The sequence below is a fragment of the Stegostoma tigrinum genome, chromosome 5 (genome assembly GCF_030684315.1).
Source record: "Stegostoma tigrinum isolate sSteTig4 chromosome 5, sSteTig4.hap1, whole genome shotgun sequence".
NCBI classification, from domain to species: domain Eukaryota; kingdom Metazoa; phylum Chordata; class Chondrichthyes; order Orectolobiformes; family Stegostomatidae; genus Stegostoma; species Stegostoma tigrinum.
This window is the reverse complement of record NC_081358.1, coordinates 1517156-1532752: the sequence shown is the minus strand read 5'-3', so window position 1 is coordinate 1532752 and position 15597 is coordinate 1517156. Positions and strand designations below refer to the sequence as shown.

General features: G+C 38.4%; 1 protein-coding gene across 1 annotated transcript in view; it reads left to right on the top strand.

Annotated features, from left to right (window-relative positions):
* The window catches only part of LOC125451616 (septin-7), a 122350-nt gene extending 110249 nt beyond the window's left edge, over window positions 1-12101 (top strand). Inside the window, exons 10-14 of the mRNA XM_059646311.1 lie at window positions 4000-4125; window positions 6238-6258; window positions 8024-8159; window positions 8581-8726; window positions 11009-12101. Of these exons, the coding sequence (XP_059502294.1) occupies window positions 4000-4125; window positions 6238-6258; window positions 8024-8159; window positions 8581-8726; window positions 11009-11048 (469 nt within the window). The 3' untranslated portion in view covers window positions 11049-12101. The remainder of the gene's footprint in view (window positions 1-3999; window positions 4126-6237; window positions 6259-8023; window positions 8160-8580; window positions 8727-11008) is intronic.
* Window positions 12102-15597: the final 3496 nt, after the last annotated feature.

The window sequence follows — 15597 nt, the reverse complement described above, 5'->3', positions numbered from 1 at the left end:
TTGATTTGTATAAGTTTTTTATAATGTACTTGTAAAATCTATGGCAGTAAGTTCCTGTATCCTTGGTAAATTAAACGATGACGAGTCGTGACATTACCACTGCAATAGTTTTTAAGCATGTTTTAGTGTGCTATATCTAGTGAAAAATAATGTACATTGTTTACTAGATATATTTTACACTGGATTGGTGGAGTTGGGTGCAAATGTTGCCAGTTAATTTTCAAAAGCCGCATTGAATCTGGTAAACCAGGTTGTTTTCTCTACTTTGCAAATATTGAATGAGAATTTAGCCTGCTTTTCTATCAGGGTGGGAAAGTGAGAAGAGCTAGAAAGAGCTGAGAAATTGTATCACAATTTTATCATCCAGTTTTAAATCAATAATTAACTCTCCAATTTAAGAGGTTGATTAGATTCTAATCAACTTCAGTACACTGATCTCAGTGTGAAGGAGCATGTACCATTGCAAAAATAATCAGATTTGGGGGAAAAATTCACCAAATGAATTGATGTAAAAACTGAAATAACTTCAAATGTTGCAAATCAGAAACAAAGACAAATTGCTGGAAAAGCTCAGCAGACCTGGCAGCATCTGTGAAGAGAAATCAGTTAACATTTCAGGCATAACAGCTTGCAGGTGACCCTTCTTCAGAACAGGCAGACCAATGAATTAATGCATCTGCTTCCAATAATTTGCTTTCAGGAATTTCCTGTGTAATGCAGACTCTCAAATCTTAACTGTGTTCCAGATTCCTGGAAGGAGGGCTCACAATGTATAAATTCTTTAATCCTTTAACTGACTTTGATCAGACTTAGCAATGCAGCATCTCATTTCTTGTATAAACTGAGTTTGGTCTGTCTTGAACTTTTCAATCGTTTCCACAGTGTGGTGAATCTCATGTAATAGATTTGGATTTGAATTTAGATGCAGATGGATGTTGGCTTCTTTGGCGAGGGGCTTATGTTTTGAAACAAATGTGTTCAGAGTGTCCTTCTGGAACAGTGACGAAATCCAGCATTTGTCTGAAAGTAGATGACCACAGAACCCTCTGATGTTAAGGGAAACATGCTTGTCCTGCAGGGTTTTTGACAAGTCAGACAAAAGTTTTGATTTTTGTTTCTCGGAATAGAGCAGCTTTTGCTTGGCCACAAATGAGAGTCTAGGATGCCTCCCTGGTGCTGGGCTTAAGAATGTCTCAGAGCAGCTGAAGGACATCTGGAGGGGAAAGGGTAGACTGCTAGAGATTGTGGTACATATTATACAAATAATATGCCTTTTAAAATAAAAGTAAGTTCAAAAGAAGGACCTCAGAAATGGTGATCCCAAGATTGTCACCAGTGCTGTGTGCTAGTCAAAAGAAATAGGATGTATCTCATAAATGTGTGACTGAGAAGATGGTGTGACGTGTATGGCTCCAGATTCCTCAGGCAGGGGGAAGTGAAACAAATAACTGTGTGGGTTCTGATGAAGGGTCTAGGCCCAAAACGTCAGCTTTTGTACTCCTGAGATGCTGCTTGGCCTGCTGTGTTCATCCAGCTTCACACTTTATCTCCATCTAAACCCTTCCTGTTCATATAACCACCCAGATGATTCTTGAATGCTGTTATTGTACCAATCTCCTCCACTTCTTCTGGCAGCCCATTCCACACATGCGTTTATACTTGCTCTAATTTAAAGGGGAGACAGGGAGAAAACCAAGAATTACAGCCCAGTCAGCGGATGTTGGTGGGAACCTGCTGGGGCCCATTATAAAAGATTTCAAAGCAGAGAACTTGGAAAGTAGTGGCTCTGTCAGCCAGAGTCAACATGGATTTATGAAGGGAATGTCATGCTTGACAAATCTACTAGAGCCCTTCAAGGATGTAACCAGTAGAGGTGATGAAGCTGATCTAGTTTATTTGGACTTTCAGAAGGGTTTTGACAAAGTCCCACATGAGAGATTAGTGTTTTTGAAGTGCCTGGGTTGGGGTTAGTGTATTGAGATTGATAGAAAACTGGTTAGCCGACAGGAAAGAATATGAATGAACAAAAATTATTTAGATAAGCAATCTAAATATAATGCCTCCGACTTCACAGATTACAAGCAACTCTTTGGGAGGGTGAGTTGTGAGGAGGATGCAGCGATACTTCAGTGAAATATGGACAAACTGAATGAGCAAACAAATGTAGAAGAAGGGGCATAACTGTGAGGTTGTCCATTTTTGTAGTACAAAGAGGAAGGCAGACTATTATCTGGCTACAAATTGAGAGAGGTGAATGTGCATTGACAGCTGGGTGTCCTCAAATGGCAGTCACTGAAAGCAAATTTGCAAGCAGTGAAGGAGGCAAATGGGTGTATTAGCCTTCTGAGTGAGAGGAAATACAGGAGGAGCAGTGTCCATGTGTAATTGTACAGGGTCCCATTGAACCCACCCCTGGAGTACTGTGTGGAGTTTTTGTCTCCAGATCTCGAAGTGTGTTCTGGCTATGGTGGAAATGCAACAAAGGGGTTTACCAAACTGTTTGGCAGGACTGACATGAAGTGAGAGAACCAGTTAAGACTGTATTTGCTCGAGTTTCGAGGAATGAGTGGCATCTCATAGAAACTTCTAAATTTAGGATGGGACTAGACAGGTAAATGCAGGATGTTCCTGATCACTGGGAAGTCTAGAACCATGGGTCGCATACAGGGTAGGCCATTTCGGACAGATGAGAAATTTCTTCACCCAGACAGTGATGAGCCTGTGGAATTCTCTGCTGCGGGAATTATTGAATGGTTTACTTCAAAATCTCCATTCACAAATGGGAGTTTCAAATTTGAAAAATAAGAATGGTATCAGGTGTCATTAAAAAATGGATGAGTATCGGGTCATCAAATAAATCTTATTTTATCCTTTTGGCATACAGATTCCTTCAACTTAAGTTGTTCTGGGTGTGGAAAAACTCAAGCAAGCGAAAACAAAAGCTTGATTTTTTTTGTTTGCAATTCAGAAAGTTAGCATCTTTTGAGTTTTATAGCATGACTTAGGGAATCTAAGCCTGTCAGGTGAATGCCACCTAAGGAATCTGTGAGGATTAGTTTGAACATTAATGGAATTTACTTTCCTATTGTAACAACAATAGGAGCTTAGTCTTTTCAAAAACTGGCTTATTTCAAAAGGAACTCTCTGCTGTAGTCTTGTATTCTCTCTTTCATAAGTTTGGAGACTGCAGTACTATTTGTGTTCTGCTTCAGTGTTACAAGGAGGAATAGACTTAATAGTTTGGCTTATTTCTGTTCCTCGGTACAAGATCAGCTTTAGCAAGTGTAACATAAAGATTTGATTGTTGAATGGCTGTCAGCCATTTGGTGCTGCATCTCTGCATAAACAAGGCTTGATTATTTCTGGAAAAGATACTGAGAAGCAGTTCTGTGCCAGCCCTCTGGATGTTCGTTGCACATCCGACACCTGATGTAGACCTATCTCATTTGAAACTATTAAACAAGCTGTTAGGAGCAGACTGTGCTATTTTTGTCTTTTTGAATGCACATTTTGTGTAAACCAATTTTCACTCAAAACGGACATGGAGCCTGAAGGCTTATTTACTTTAAGATGGAGTCATGCCTTTTTAATGTGTAGAGCATGATGTTTTATGAACAGAGGCTGGAGGTTGGTGAGGAGGGTGCAGATTGGTGAAGCTGCTGAAGATATCCAACTTGTAAAGTTTTTTGGCAGTCTCGTCATTGTGTGATTTTTCTCAATATAATAGCTTTGAAATTCACTTAACCTGTCAATCATCTTGAGATTTGTTGCAGAAATGGTTTTTAAAATAAAATGTAATTCCTCAGATAAACAGTTTAAACTGAAACAGACTTGTATTAGGAGCCCCTTTAAGTTGTATTCAGCAATATTTTTGATTAATTGTTATAAAATGAAGTATTTGATAACTTGGCCAAATATTAACAATGACTTTTGTAGTTGGAAACTGATTGAAATGGTGTTTGGAGGATTGTATAACCTCTAGTTTCCCTGTCTCCACAGAACTCACATGCAAGATCTGAAAGATGTAACGAACAATGTTCACTATGAGAACTACAGGAGCAGAAAATTGGCTGCAGTCACATATAATGGTGTTGATAACAATAAAAACAAAGGACAGTTGACCAAGTAAGAAACTACTTTCTATCCTCTTTTACTGTTTTGGGGTTTTATTCAATGCTTCACCCTCTTTACACAAAGTAAGTGGTCATCCAAACTACTGAAAAGGATTTTTGAAAATTCTCCGACATGCTTCAATGAAATTCTCATTTTATTCATTATGTTCCCAGCTAGCAAGCTTCTGAAAACTTGGTGCAGTCTGTTGTGCTTAAAATGCTTTGTTTTTGTTCTATTTCCACAAGAAGCACTTGGCTTCCCAAAAGTTTGTGCGTTCTGAACTGATTGGGTGGAATTTGTTGTGGAGTAACGAATGATGGTTGTTGGTGCTTTAGAATATTTTACAAATGGGGAATATGCATCAATCGTTTGAATGCTCAAAGGTCTGGCTTATCTCTTACGTAAGAAGAGACTTGTCATTATTTGCTTGTGCCAATGTTGCTGATCGGCATTTAGCCAAGATATGGAGTTTCTTTTGAGATGGGACATGAGATATTGTAACGCATACACAGCTTTGGAACTCGGGTGCATAAATGTTTTGTTCTGCAGAGAGCATCAACTCTATATTGCTATCCTAAACCAATGAGGTATTTAACCAGAGATAGTAGGAACTGGAGAAGGGTCTAGGCCCGAAACATCAGCTTTCCTGCACCTCCTGAAGCTACTTGGCCTGCTATGTTCATCCAGTTCTACACTGAGATACTTAACCATTTCCTTCTGTAATTGCCCGTGCCATGCACTCGATGACCAAATGAATGGACAGGCAGTTTGAAAGTCAATGCAGATATGACGCAGATGAGTTGGACTGAAGGCTCTACGTCTGTGCTGTGTGACTCAGTGTAACCTGTAGTATTTGACAGTCAGTGCACAAGATCAACTTGTACTAATGCTTGATTTGGTGTAGAATTATTGAATCTTGATACTTGGATTTGATGGCAGGAATGACAGTGATTGTTGGTTTTGTGGGAAATGATAGTGCAAGTGAGAACAATGTTTAGCTGTTGTCATTTGACTTGTGTTTTTTCAACTTTTACATTTCTTAGAGTTTGTTTTATTGTGCTTTTAAGATAATATGCATTCTGAAATATTGTTCTTGGGATAATATTTTAAGAATTATTTTCACTGGGCAATGTTTTTAACCATGTTCTTTCACATGACTGGTATAAAGGAAATACACATTTTAAAAAACATGGAGTTTGAAGACAGTATTTCTGAAGGTAACTTTTCTTTTAAACTGGAAAATGGTAAAAGAATGTCAAATTTAATTGCTTTCAAAATCTGGAGGCTGCTTTGCAGCTTATATCCTAAACTGAGTGTACTGTTCAGAAGAAATACTGTCTTTCTAAAGCTGAAATAAGTTGTTCAAAGATTAGGAATTCAAGGCAAGAAATTTGGAATATAAAGTGATAGTGACTAAAGTTGACTTGTCCAACTCAGTCAGAATACCGATGATGTGCAAGGTAATATGTACCATTAAGTGTCTGCTGTGAGGTAAATAAGTAGCACTTTGAAACGTGCTTGTTAATGAATCTCTGACTTATTCAGCACAGTGAAGAGCAGAAGGTCAGATTTTTATCTTTGTCCTATCCTGTGCCTTGTCCAGATTAGTTTTGCAAGCAGTCAGTAAGGCTAATAGCTGAAGAGCCATACATTTCTGCTATCAACACCTCACTAAACAGTGAAACTTTATGCCAAATTATTTTCATACGGTAGCTGAGCATTTTATATAAGTTTTTTTCCAAAGATGAAACCCACCAAAAATTACGTTTTAAATTCTTTAGCCACTTCAGTTAATTTCAGCTAGTGGCAGATGAAGGGTCTAGGTCCGAAACATCAGCTTTTGTGCTCCTGAGATGCTGCTTGGCCTGTTGTGTTCATCCAGCCTCACAGTTTATTATCCAGGAAATAGGTAGTTCAGTTTATATTGGGTACCTTGCATATCATGGGAACTTCTGAATATTTGTAGATTTGTATTCTTGGATGTTACACATTTGAGCCACTGAATGAAATTGCATTATATCCAATTTTTACATGTTCTATTTCATCTTTATAATCTCTCCATGTAATTTAATGCAAAGCTGTATTTTCCTCATCCTAAGTGTCTGTGTATCTTTTTCTTTTTAGATTTGACACAGTTGAAGGCATGTAAGTGGTTGTTTAAATTATTTGTAAGACTGTCCCTACATTTAAGCATCAACTTGAATTTCAGTTCCATTGGACGCAAAAGTATTAACTTGCTGACATCAAGTGGGGATTTCTTTGTTATCATCATAAGGTGTTCTTAATTTTAACTATGCTGCTTGTTCCAAAAATATATCATGTTGTCAAAAATTGGTGATAAAAACAATGAATGATTGAAATATCTGTATATAACGTCTAAGATGAGAAAGTAAACTTAAATACTTTTCAAACGGACATGATAGAATGATATACGCAATTTCTTTAGACATTTACAAAAGTTATAAGTTTGACATTTATAATTCAGCAATGTTATTTTTGGAACAGTATTCAGAGCACATGTTCTTGGCTAGTTAAACATACATTTTCTGTAAATGTATGGGTGAATGACAGAAAGGATGAAAGTACTTCTACGCATAGATGCTTCTATGTAAGCCCTTGAACTGCTTTTTGCTTTCCTCTGTTTTCACAGTTACACAAGCCCTGTTAGGAGTGGATGTCATCCAATAGTCTTGTTTCTTGTTGTTCAGCAGTATAATGCACTGAACCTTTTCTCTTCACTGTTTTTGTTCATTGGAAGTAAGGTGTAAATGGTGCTGCCATCATCACCATTGATGTTAATGACTCAATTTATGATTGCATCCTTCTGATTGGCTATCTAGGAGAAATGGAAGCTGGTGACTTTAATCAAAGGATACAAGGTGGAGTCGTACAATAAAGCAGAACAACTTCTTTTGATTGCAGTTACCTTTAGTACACTGATCTTGAAACTTAATGATTTCTGTCAGGATGACTGGGATTTTTTTTTCTTCAAGATGCATCTGGCTGGTCTTGCATTTCCCTTTTACTACTTTTCCGATTTCCCCTAGGTATCGATCACTTGGCTTCGGAAATCCTGTGATCCTATTGATGTTTAGCTTTGAAATCACTTGTCCCAGAGCAAACTTGCCAGCATGTTTTTAAAATTCGAGTGCTAATTATTTGCGTTAGATCTATAATCTCAGATCTGGAGATGTTTTCATTGGATGCATGTGCCACTGGAGTTCAATGAATGCTTTACAACGTTCGCCTTTCCTTTTCTCTCTCCATCTGATGAAGATATATCTATCAGTCAAGTACTTTGACTGTAGATACTGCGGAGAGTCAAGTGCAAGTATTAAGTTTCCTGTTGAAATAAGCAGTTGGATCAGTTGGCATTGGATCTTATTTCTGGAATGTTTTGCCACAGTATTGAGAGATCTCATTCATTGTTCAATCAATGAGTAGTTTAATCAGTAAAATCAGATACCTGTGTTTTACTTGAGAGAAAAACACTACACTCCTTTGCAGTGTTAATAGGAAATCTTCCTAAATTTGTAACAGGAGCTGGAACAGTTAGCATAAATAACTAAGGGAATAAGGAAGCTGTTAGGGAAACTAAACTGTCAGTCTCAACATTCATGTACTAATGTAATGTGTTCACAAGAGAGAATGTCCCTCTGTCCTTGAAATTTTCATGTTGTCTTAGTAGGTGTGAGGACAGTGATTTCTCCAGAAATGTGAAGAAGTCATTCTTATTTCATTTCTTTTATCTTGTGGATTCAAAGTTCAGATGGTATGGAAATCATTTGATTGCAATGACCTATTTATGATGGGTTTGGCAGACCTGAAACGAAAAACAGTACTTCCAAATTTAATGTGCCTGTAGTGTATGATGTGAAACTAACTCAGGAATCCTCTTTACTGATTGTAGAAGCCCTCTGGCCCAGATGGAGGAAGAACGGAGGGAACATGTGGCAAAGATGAAGAAAATGGAGATGGAAATGGAACAAGTCTTTGAAATGAAAGTTAAAGAGAAGATTCAGAAGTTGAAAGATTCTGAGGCAGAGGTATTCAAATATTTTTCATTTCCTGACATTTGTATCCATGGATTTCAAAATAGGCATTTCTTATGATTGCTTCAATAAGTACAATAATTCTCAAATTCTGAAGTATTGGTTAACTAGGCAGATCCCATCAGTTTGCTTTAACCATTAATTGGCGTTCATGGGGGAGCGAAACAGCTTTTGCTAATCTGCAAATTTCAGCAGCAATGAGTGACGAAGTGATATCTTATTGAAACTTGCTCCTTCATCCTTCCCTCTGCAGTGAAATATTGATGTTTCATCCTCATTAGAAGAGTCTCGCATGATCACAATGTTTTAGGTATAACGGGTGTAGAAGACAGCAAGATGTTGGAGTAAGAAATAGGGACACCAATTTGGGAACAGTGATTTGAAACCACTTTAACATAATTGCTTTGTCTTTTAGCTTCAGCGACGCCACGAGCAAATGAAGAAGAATTTAGAGGCACAACACAAAGAACTTGAAGAGAAACGTCGCCAGTTTGAAGATGAGAAACAGAATTGGGAGGCTCAACAGCGCATTCTGGAGCAACAAAAACTAGATTCCACCAGGTAGAGCCTCCCCTCCCCCATTACATTCTTGATTCTGTACAAACGTGTTAATTGACCATTTTTGGATTTAAGTAACGATAGTGATGACGGTGGTGTCAGCGCTTGGCACTACACATTTTATAGCATGTTAGGAGTGTATTCAGCACATTTATCTTCTGCCTATTTGTTATAGCTAACAAAAAATAGCCCAACTCTCCCCACTTGCCCCATAGCCATATATTGTCAATTGTTAGACTAAGTCGAAGCTATTCATATATAATTGCTCATAATTTAACCAAAACACTGTTAAATCTAATCCTTGTCATAGTTCCTGTGAAAGTATTTTCTCCACCATCAAAGCTGTCCTGATCACTGTAGTTAACCTCCCTCACACAGAGGTGTTGTCTACATTTTGCACCGCTGCTTAAACTGTACAGGGTGGTGGGTGAAACTGTCTCCAAAATGTTGTGGAAAATTTACTGGTAGGATGACCAGAGAAAAGTTATCTCTTGGAGGTGGAATTGATGGAAATAGTGAGGAGATGCTTCTCCTGTCACAGGCTTCTTCTCTCCCATGTTTGCTGCTGATGAGTAGAGAAGCAAGCAACCTGTAATAGGAGTCAGTGAACATTTTGTAACGTATTGGCATCTACCAGCCAGGGTGTGTTGTGGGGACAGGTTTTGGGAATGGGGAAGAGGTGGCTGCCACGGAGACAGGATGCTGAGATGGGGGATAGTGCAAGAAGTTTGAGTGAGACTGGGAGGCTATAAAGTTGATGTGGGAGAAAACAGGGCTTCATAGTAGAAAGACTGGAGTGACAAGGCTGTAAGTGGATGGGGTGGGGAAATGAGCAGTGAAAGTGTGAAATCAGTGGCATGGAAAAAACTGGTTGGTTGAAAAGATGACTCTCAAAAACCTGCAAAATGGCCCTTAAGGGAATCTGAAAAACAGCAGCTAAAAACAGGTTTTGTGCCCTAACTGTCATGCTGTTGCGTAAACAGCATGCCTTTTAGCAGCACACACTACTCCAATGTGAAACTGCGACCTAATCGTAAATAGCCCAAGCTTTGGTGCGTGAGAACAACATTTTTTTCTGGCAATACAAGTTGCACTTAGGTGAACTCTGAAGATATCTGTGGCTCACTGCAGTTCTCGGACAAAGGTGACATTAGTTTTAGCCTTTGTACAATCCTCCAACATCTGAACTATTAGAGTTTGAGTGACAATTTCTAACTTGTTCAACATTACAGACTCCAGAAAGAGAAGCAAATCACCATTGGATTCATTGACCTCTACATAGTTGACCGTAAAATTTGCTGCCCAGTAATTGGGCAAGGTGCAAACTTTTGCTATAAAATACTATTTGCTCCAGTTGTGCCCTGTTTAGTAGCTGAACCAGCAGCAGGTAATTTCAAGCGGGTTATGTTAGCTATTTGGTAACTTGCCACATTACTGATCTTGTTGGCTTTGATTATTAGCTGCCTTTGACTATGAATGTAAGAAGGGTAGACTTTTATTTACTTTGGGATATCTTGAGGTTACTAATAGATACAAAGGAATACTGCCAATGAAATAGGTATAAAGGTGTGGTTACAATGATATTGTTCAAAGCACATCTCAACAAACTTGTGCAGAAGATTCCATGCATAGCATTTGATGAGTCTCTTTGAAGCAGACTGATGCAAACTGAAGGATAAATATTGGCCAGGATACTGTGGAGAACTCCTCACTTCTTTTAAACAGTGCTGCACGATGATTTGGATCCTGTGTGTGCGCGCACACTGTCCTTCGTGCTGCACTCCCACAATACAGTGCTGGACCACCAACCTGGATTTCTGTTGTTCAAGGCTCTGCAGTGGACTTGAACCCATGATGTACTAACTCTGTGGCAAGAGTGTTACTTGCTTAATTCCCTCTATAATAGTCTAATCCCCATAATGCCACTGCCTTTTGACAATAGCCCGGTTCCTACCCACATCCTGAGACATTGAACTAGATATTTTCAACTTGACCTATTAGAGATGCATCATAAACCTCTGAGCAGGTGGAATTGAACCTAGCCCTCCTGGGTCAGATCGGAAGACCATCTTTGCATCACAACAGCCTTCAAGATAATGAATTATTGCTATGCCTGTAAGCTATTCTAGCTGACCCCAATTAACTAAGCGTTGGTGTTTAGCATAGTCCAACTGAGTCATCAAAGGAATTAAGATATGTACATTTTTTAATAAGTTCTATTATTCTATTTTCAGCAACTTACATGATGAGTACTACTGATGTTTATGTATTTTGTTATTTCAAAGGACCTTGGAAAAGAACAAGAAGAAAGGGAAGATCTTTTAAAACATTGAAGACCACCAAATTACAAACTTGCCAATTTGTCGGCCCTGGACTTTTTTTCTTTATTTTGAAAGGATTCAACTTTGCACCTATTATCTCTATATAATGTTAATGTATTAGCATGTGATATGGCCAATCTAATACAATGTTTGTACATTAATTTCTATTTGTAGTCTCTAGAATAGGAAGCTAGAAAAGTATTGAGTTATCTAGGGTAATGCATGTAGAGACACAACATCTGAATTTTTTTTAAAAAACAAAAATCTGATGCCTCCCTTTTTATGCAGATAAATGTGTTACTGTCATGCAATCATGTTCTGGTGGTTGATTGTTTACAGAATATTGACTGTTCTTCCATAGATGTGGGAACTTTGAATGATGTTTATAAGAAACAGTGCTATAACTTGTTGCAGCTTTTTTCTGCTTCAGAAATAACACAAAAACCTCATGGTGCAGCTATAGCATTGTCTTGTCTTAACACATTTTAGTTCTGGGCAGCACCAGTTTCTGTTCCACCTTTCAGTGTTCTCCTGTCCCCACAATGTACAGAAATGTTATAGGGCTTGTGTGGAAACTCAGCCATTCACATAATGTATTGTCTTAGATTTTTGCTGTTTCCATTAAATAATTAATGCTCTCTAGCAACTCTTTTACCTTTTTTGTAACTGCTTCACTTATTGTAACAATTAATTTAGATACTTCATATATTGCCCAGCTGAAAAATTTTAAAAAGCATAGCTTTTGTATGTTAGAAAATAATGAGGGGGGTGGGGAGGGTCAGGGAATTCAACAAAATACTTTCTCTTGCATTTTATTGTAACTGACTTCACGTACTTCATTACATGTAAACTCTGGAGCCATTAATGCACCATCCTCCAGCAAAGTGCAATCAGGCTTGTATCTCCTTACTCAATGGAATTCATGGTCTCCAAAGGCAGGGCGGTTGGGGGAGGGTGAGAGGGACAAAGTCACATTTCGCTGTATACATGTTAGCCATCTCTGTATTTTTGTTTGTATTGTACAGAGTCACATAATAAAGCAATGTTGTGATGACAAGTGCTTTTTGCAGCAATTTTGTAGTTTGTTGGCAATGTCTGGCTGCTGCCATGTTCATCAAAGTCTAATTTGTGTTTCAAATTGAGCTGAAGATTCTATTTCTGTATACTGTAGGAATATCAGGCTAGATTTTGTGCTTGTGTCTGAAGTGGGAGTTGAAACCTCAAATCTGCCAGAGGTGCTGCTCACTAGAAAAATCCTCCTTCATATTACTTTTGATTTGTAACCTAAACCCACTGAACTATTAACCATCGACTATCTCTTCCTGGTTCCTATGGCAACCTATAATTGAAATAGTTCCCATTCCTTAGGTACTCTCCGACTCTGTTTCAAAATTGCTGCTATCAACAACTTGCTCAAGAAACCTGCCACCCACTGATCCAGTTGGATGTCTCCTTGTGTCAAGTTGTTGAGTGTCTTGTCTCCTAAATCCTTACCTGCCTTTGCATCTTTCTGTTTGAATCTGTCTGATAAGATTTCTAGCCCTGTCCCAATACTAGTGCACAGAGATAATGGGAACTGCAGATGCTGAAGAATCCAAGATAACAAAGTGTGGGACTGGATGAAGGGTCTAGGCCCGAAACGTCAGTTTTTGTGCTCCTAAGATGCTGCTTGGCCTGCTGTGTTCACCCAGCTCCACACTTTGTTATCTCCAATACTAGTGCAGCTGAGTCTGTACTGTATAATTCCTTCTCATTCTTCCTGACTGCTGCCTTTGCAGTTCATCACATCATTCCTCTCCTTAGCTGATTGCCTTTACCTAATTCCATTCTTAATGCTAACCGAGTCAAACAAACTTCAATGATGACTTCTATTCCCAGTCCTCCACCATTAGTTCTGGAATTCCTTGAGGTTCATTGCATCTTACCAGCATCATCTGAAACCAGAGGTTCAGTTCTATATACCTGATGACTTCCTTTACTAATTATCTATCTTACCCCATCTACCTCTGTAAGACTGCATTGAAGTGTAGTCACAGAGGAATTTGAAAGATATTTCACTATTTTAAATTTTATTGCATGCGTTTGTTTTATGTAAAGGGAAATTGAAGTAAGCTTCGTTAAGAGCATAATTCTTTCCTAGCTAGTGTTATGAAATCAATTATACTTCATCTTCTCCCTGTCTTCCCCACCCACCCCCTCAAAGCATCCCCTTAATTTACTTTTCCTAGGACTAACTGAAAATGTATATCTCCACTCTCTGGAGTTTACTGATTTCTCTTCAATTTTCTGGTTTTTCTGCAAGGTATAAAATGTCATGGAGGTCCTTCATTAGCTTTGGCTAAGTGACCGTCCAATTTCTTCACAGACCTTGTGACACAGATTTCACAGCTGCAGTGCAGACCGCTGTTTGAATCCTATTGAGCAACTTAAACACCAGAAATAACATGCTATTAAAGCCACTATAATGGTTTCAAACTGCAACCAAAATTAATATTTCCAGAATGTTAATGGCCTTAACTGAGAGAATTCCTGTAGTGTTCTTACTTTGGTGATATAAATGTTTATCATTGTTTTTCTTTTATCAAATTCTTTTCGTGCTGAATACCAGCTTCCAATCAGAGGCTACGTCATGGATGATAGATTTTAACCTTTATTTCATTTGTAGGCTGGGCTTTATCTCAATTTCTTCAAAGGAACTACAAGCTATACAAGATTGTAGACTGCTTGTTTCTTCCCCCCTCTTTCTCCCCCCCCCACCACCACCACCACCAACACACACATTAACAGTCTCTCCTGCTCGCTTTACACTAACGAATTTGCAAAGATAACTCAAATTAACCTCACCAAGTTCCAGCCATTTCCATGACACTGTGACGTGTACTACCTGTTTCTGCGTTGAAATGCAAAAAACAGCCTTGAATTCCAAAGGTTTCCCTGATTCTGGGAAACCACATCATGCACATCCCTCTTACTGGAATAACTGCAGATGGCATGTCTCCAGATATTTAGCCAAGTCAGATCACCCATCATTTGGTTTTTATACTTTTGACTTTTATTCAGGCAATATGTTACCTTCCGAATTGTAATTTTTGTAAACCTGTGTGCCAGCCTCCAGATGGTCAGGGCTCACCATTTGTGTACAGTTAGTTAGAAAAATCATCTTTTGGGTTCTTTAGCACCACCCCTCTTCCCCCCCCCCCCCCCCCCCCACTGAATTTGCATTTCAAGCTAAATCTCTGAAAAGGTGTATTTCTGAAACATGAACTGACGTTGAAAAATATGCAACTGTCAGTGAGAAATTTGGTTCTGTTTGTAGTCCTGTACTGCAATTTCCAAGTGTTTCCTTCCTCTTGTTAACCGGCCTGTATCAGTTGCAAGATATTTGACAGGATTCCTGATTTTTGTCACTACACCCTGTCAACGCCTGCATTGTATTGTGATAACGAAATAATGTAAAAGGCAGCAGGGAAGAGAGTTGATAAACAGTTTGTTACTGATAAAATATGTTGCATCTTTGTTTTGTACTGCTAACATTTACATGTTTGTCTCTGCAAATTGTCTTGTTTATATTCTAATTGATTTGCCAGTCCAGGTTTTCCATTGGGCTATGTTTCAGCCTGCACTGCAAGAGGAATTCATTTGTTAAATTTAAAAGCTAAATTGAGTGAGTGAGCTGCGTTTGAAAGATGAAATGGCCCAGTGAGCAACAAACCAAGATTACATGTAGTTTCTGCCTTAATTTAGCATTTCCTGTGTGTCTCTACTGATAAAACAGAACTTCCCCCATCAACACGTCAACAGGGAATAGACTCCAGACTGGAAAAACAAACCTCTTTTGTTCAAAACTAATGGTATAAAAGATATTTTAGTGTTTGAGTTTATCCAAATTGTCATTCTTTTCATTAAACCCTAAATTCTGAAGTTAGTTTAAATGTCTAAATTAGAATCAATATTATTTGTAGTGTTTAAGCGTGATGTATTTTTGTTAATAATTCTGGGGAAAATATTGATACTGTAGGGCATATCAGTGTTTAGAATTTAATTCTTGAACAATTAAATTTATAGTTTGTGGCTCAGTAATGGCATCCTGATTGAAGATATCTTGCTGCTTAATGATTCAGATATAACTCGCCCCCCTGTAGGGGGAATTCACGACTGCAATAGTGAGTGCATAGAATTATGTAGCACTTAGCCTGTGTTGAGTGTAACAGAGTAACATTTGTTCGAAGTTTATAATACTAATATCAAATTTCTAGTTTGTCTTGTTTCTCTGAATGAAGTCTGACTTTGCAGATTTGGTCATTTGTTTGAAATAGTTTTATACTGAACCTGGACCCCTCCTTCCACTGCCCTTCCCTCCTTTCTCTCATCCACGGCCTCAAAAGGGAAGCCGTTCAGTTTGGGGTGCATTTGAAAGTTTCAGAACTGAAACTTTTGACACATTCATTCAGGTCAATAATCTTTCAGCAGAATGTGGTGTTGGGTGGGGTGGGGAGATATAAAGGTGAAGCGAAGCTGGGGTCTTGAAGACATCTGACTATACCCTTTTCTGT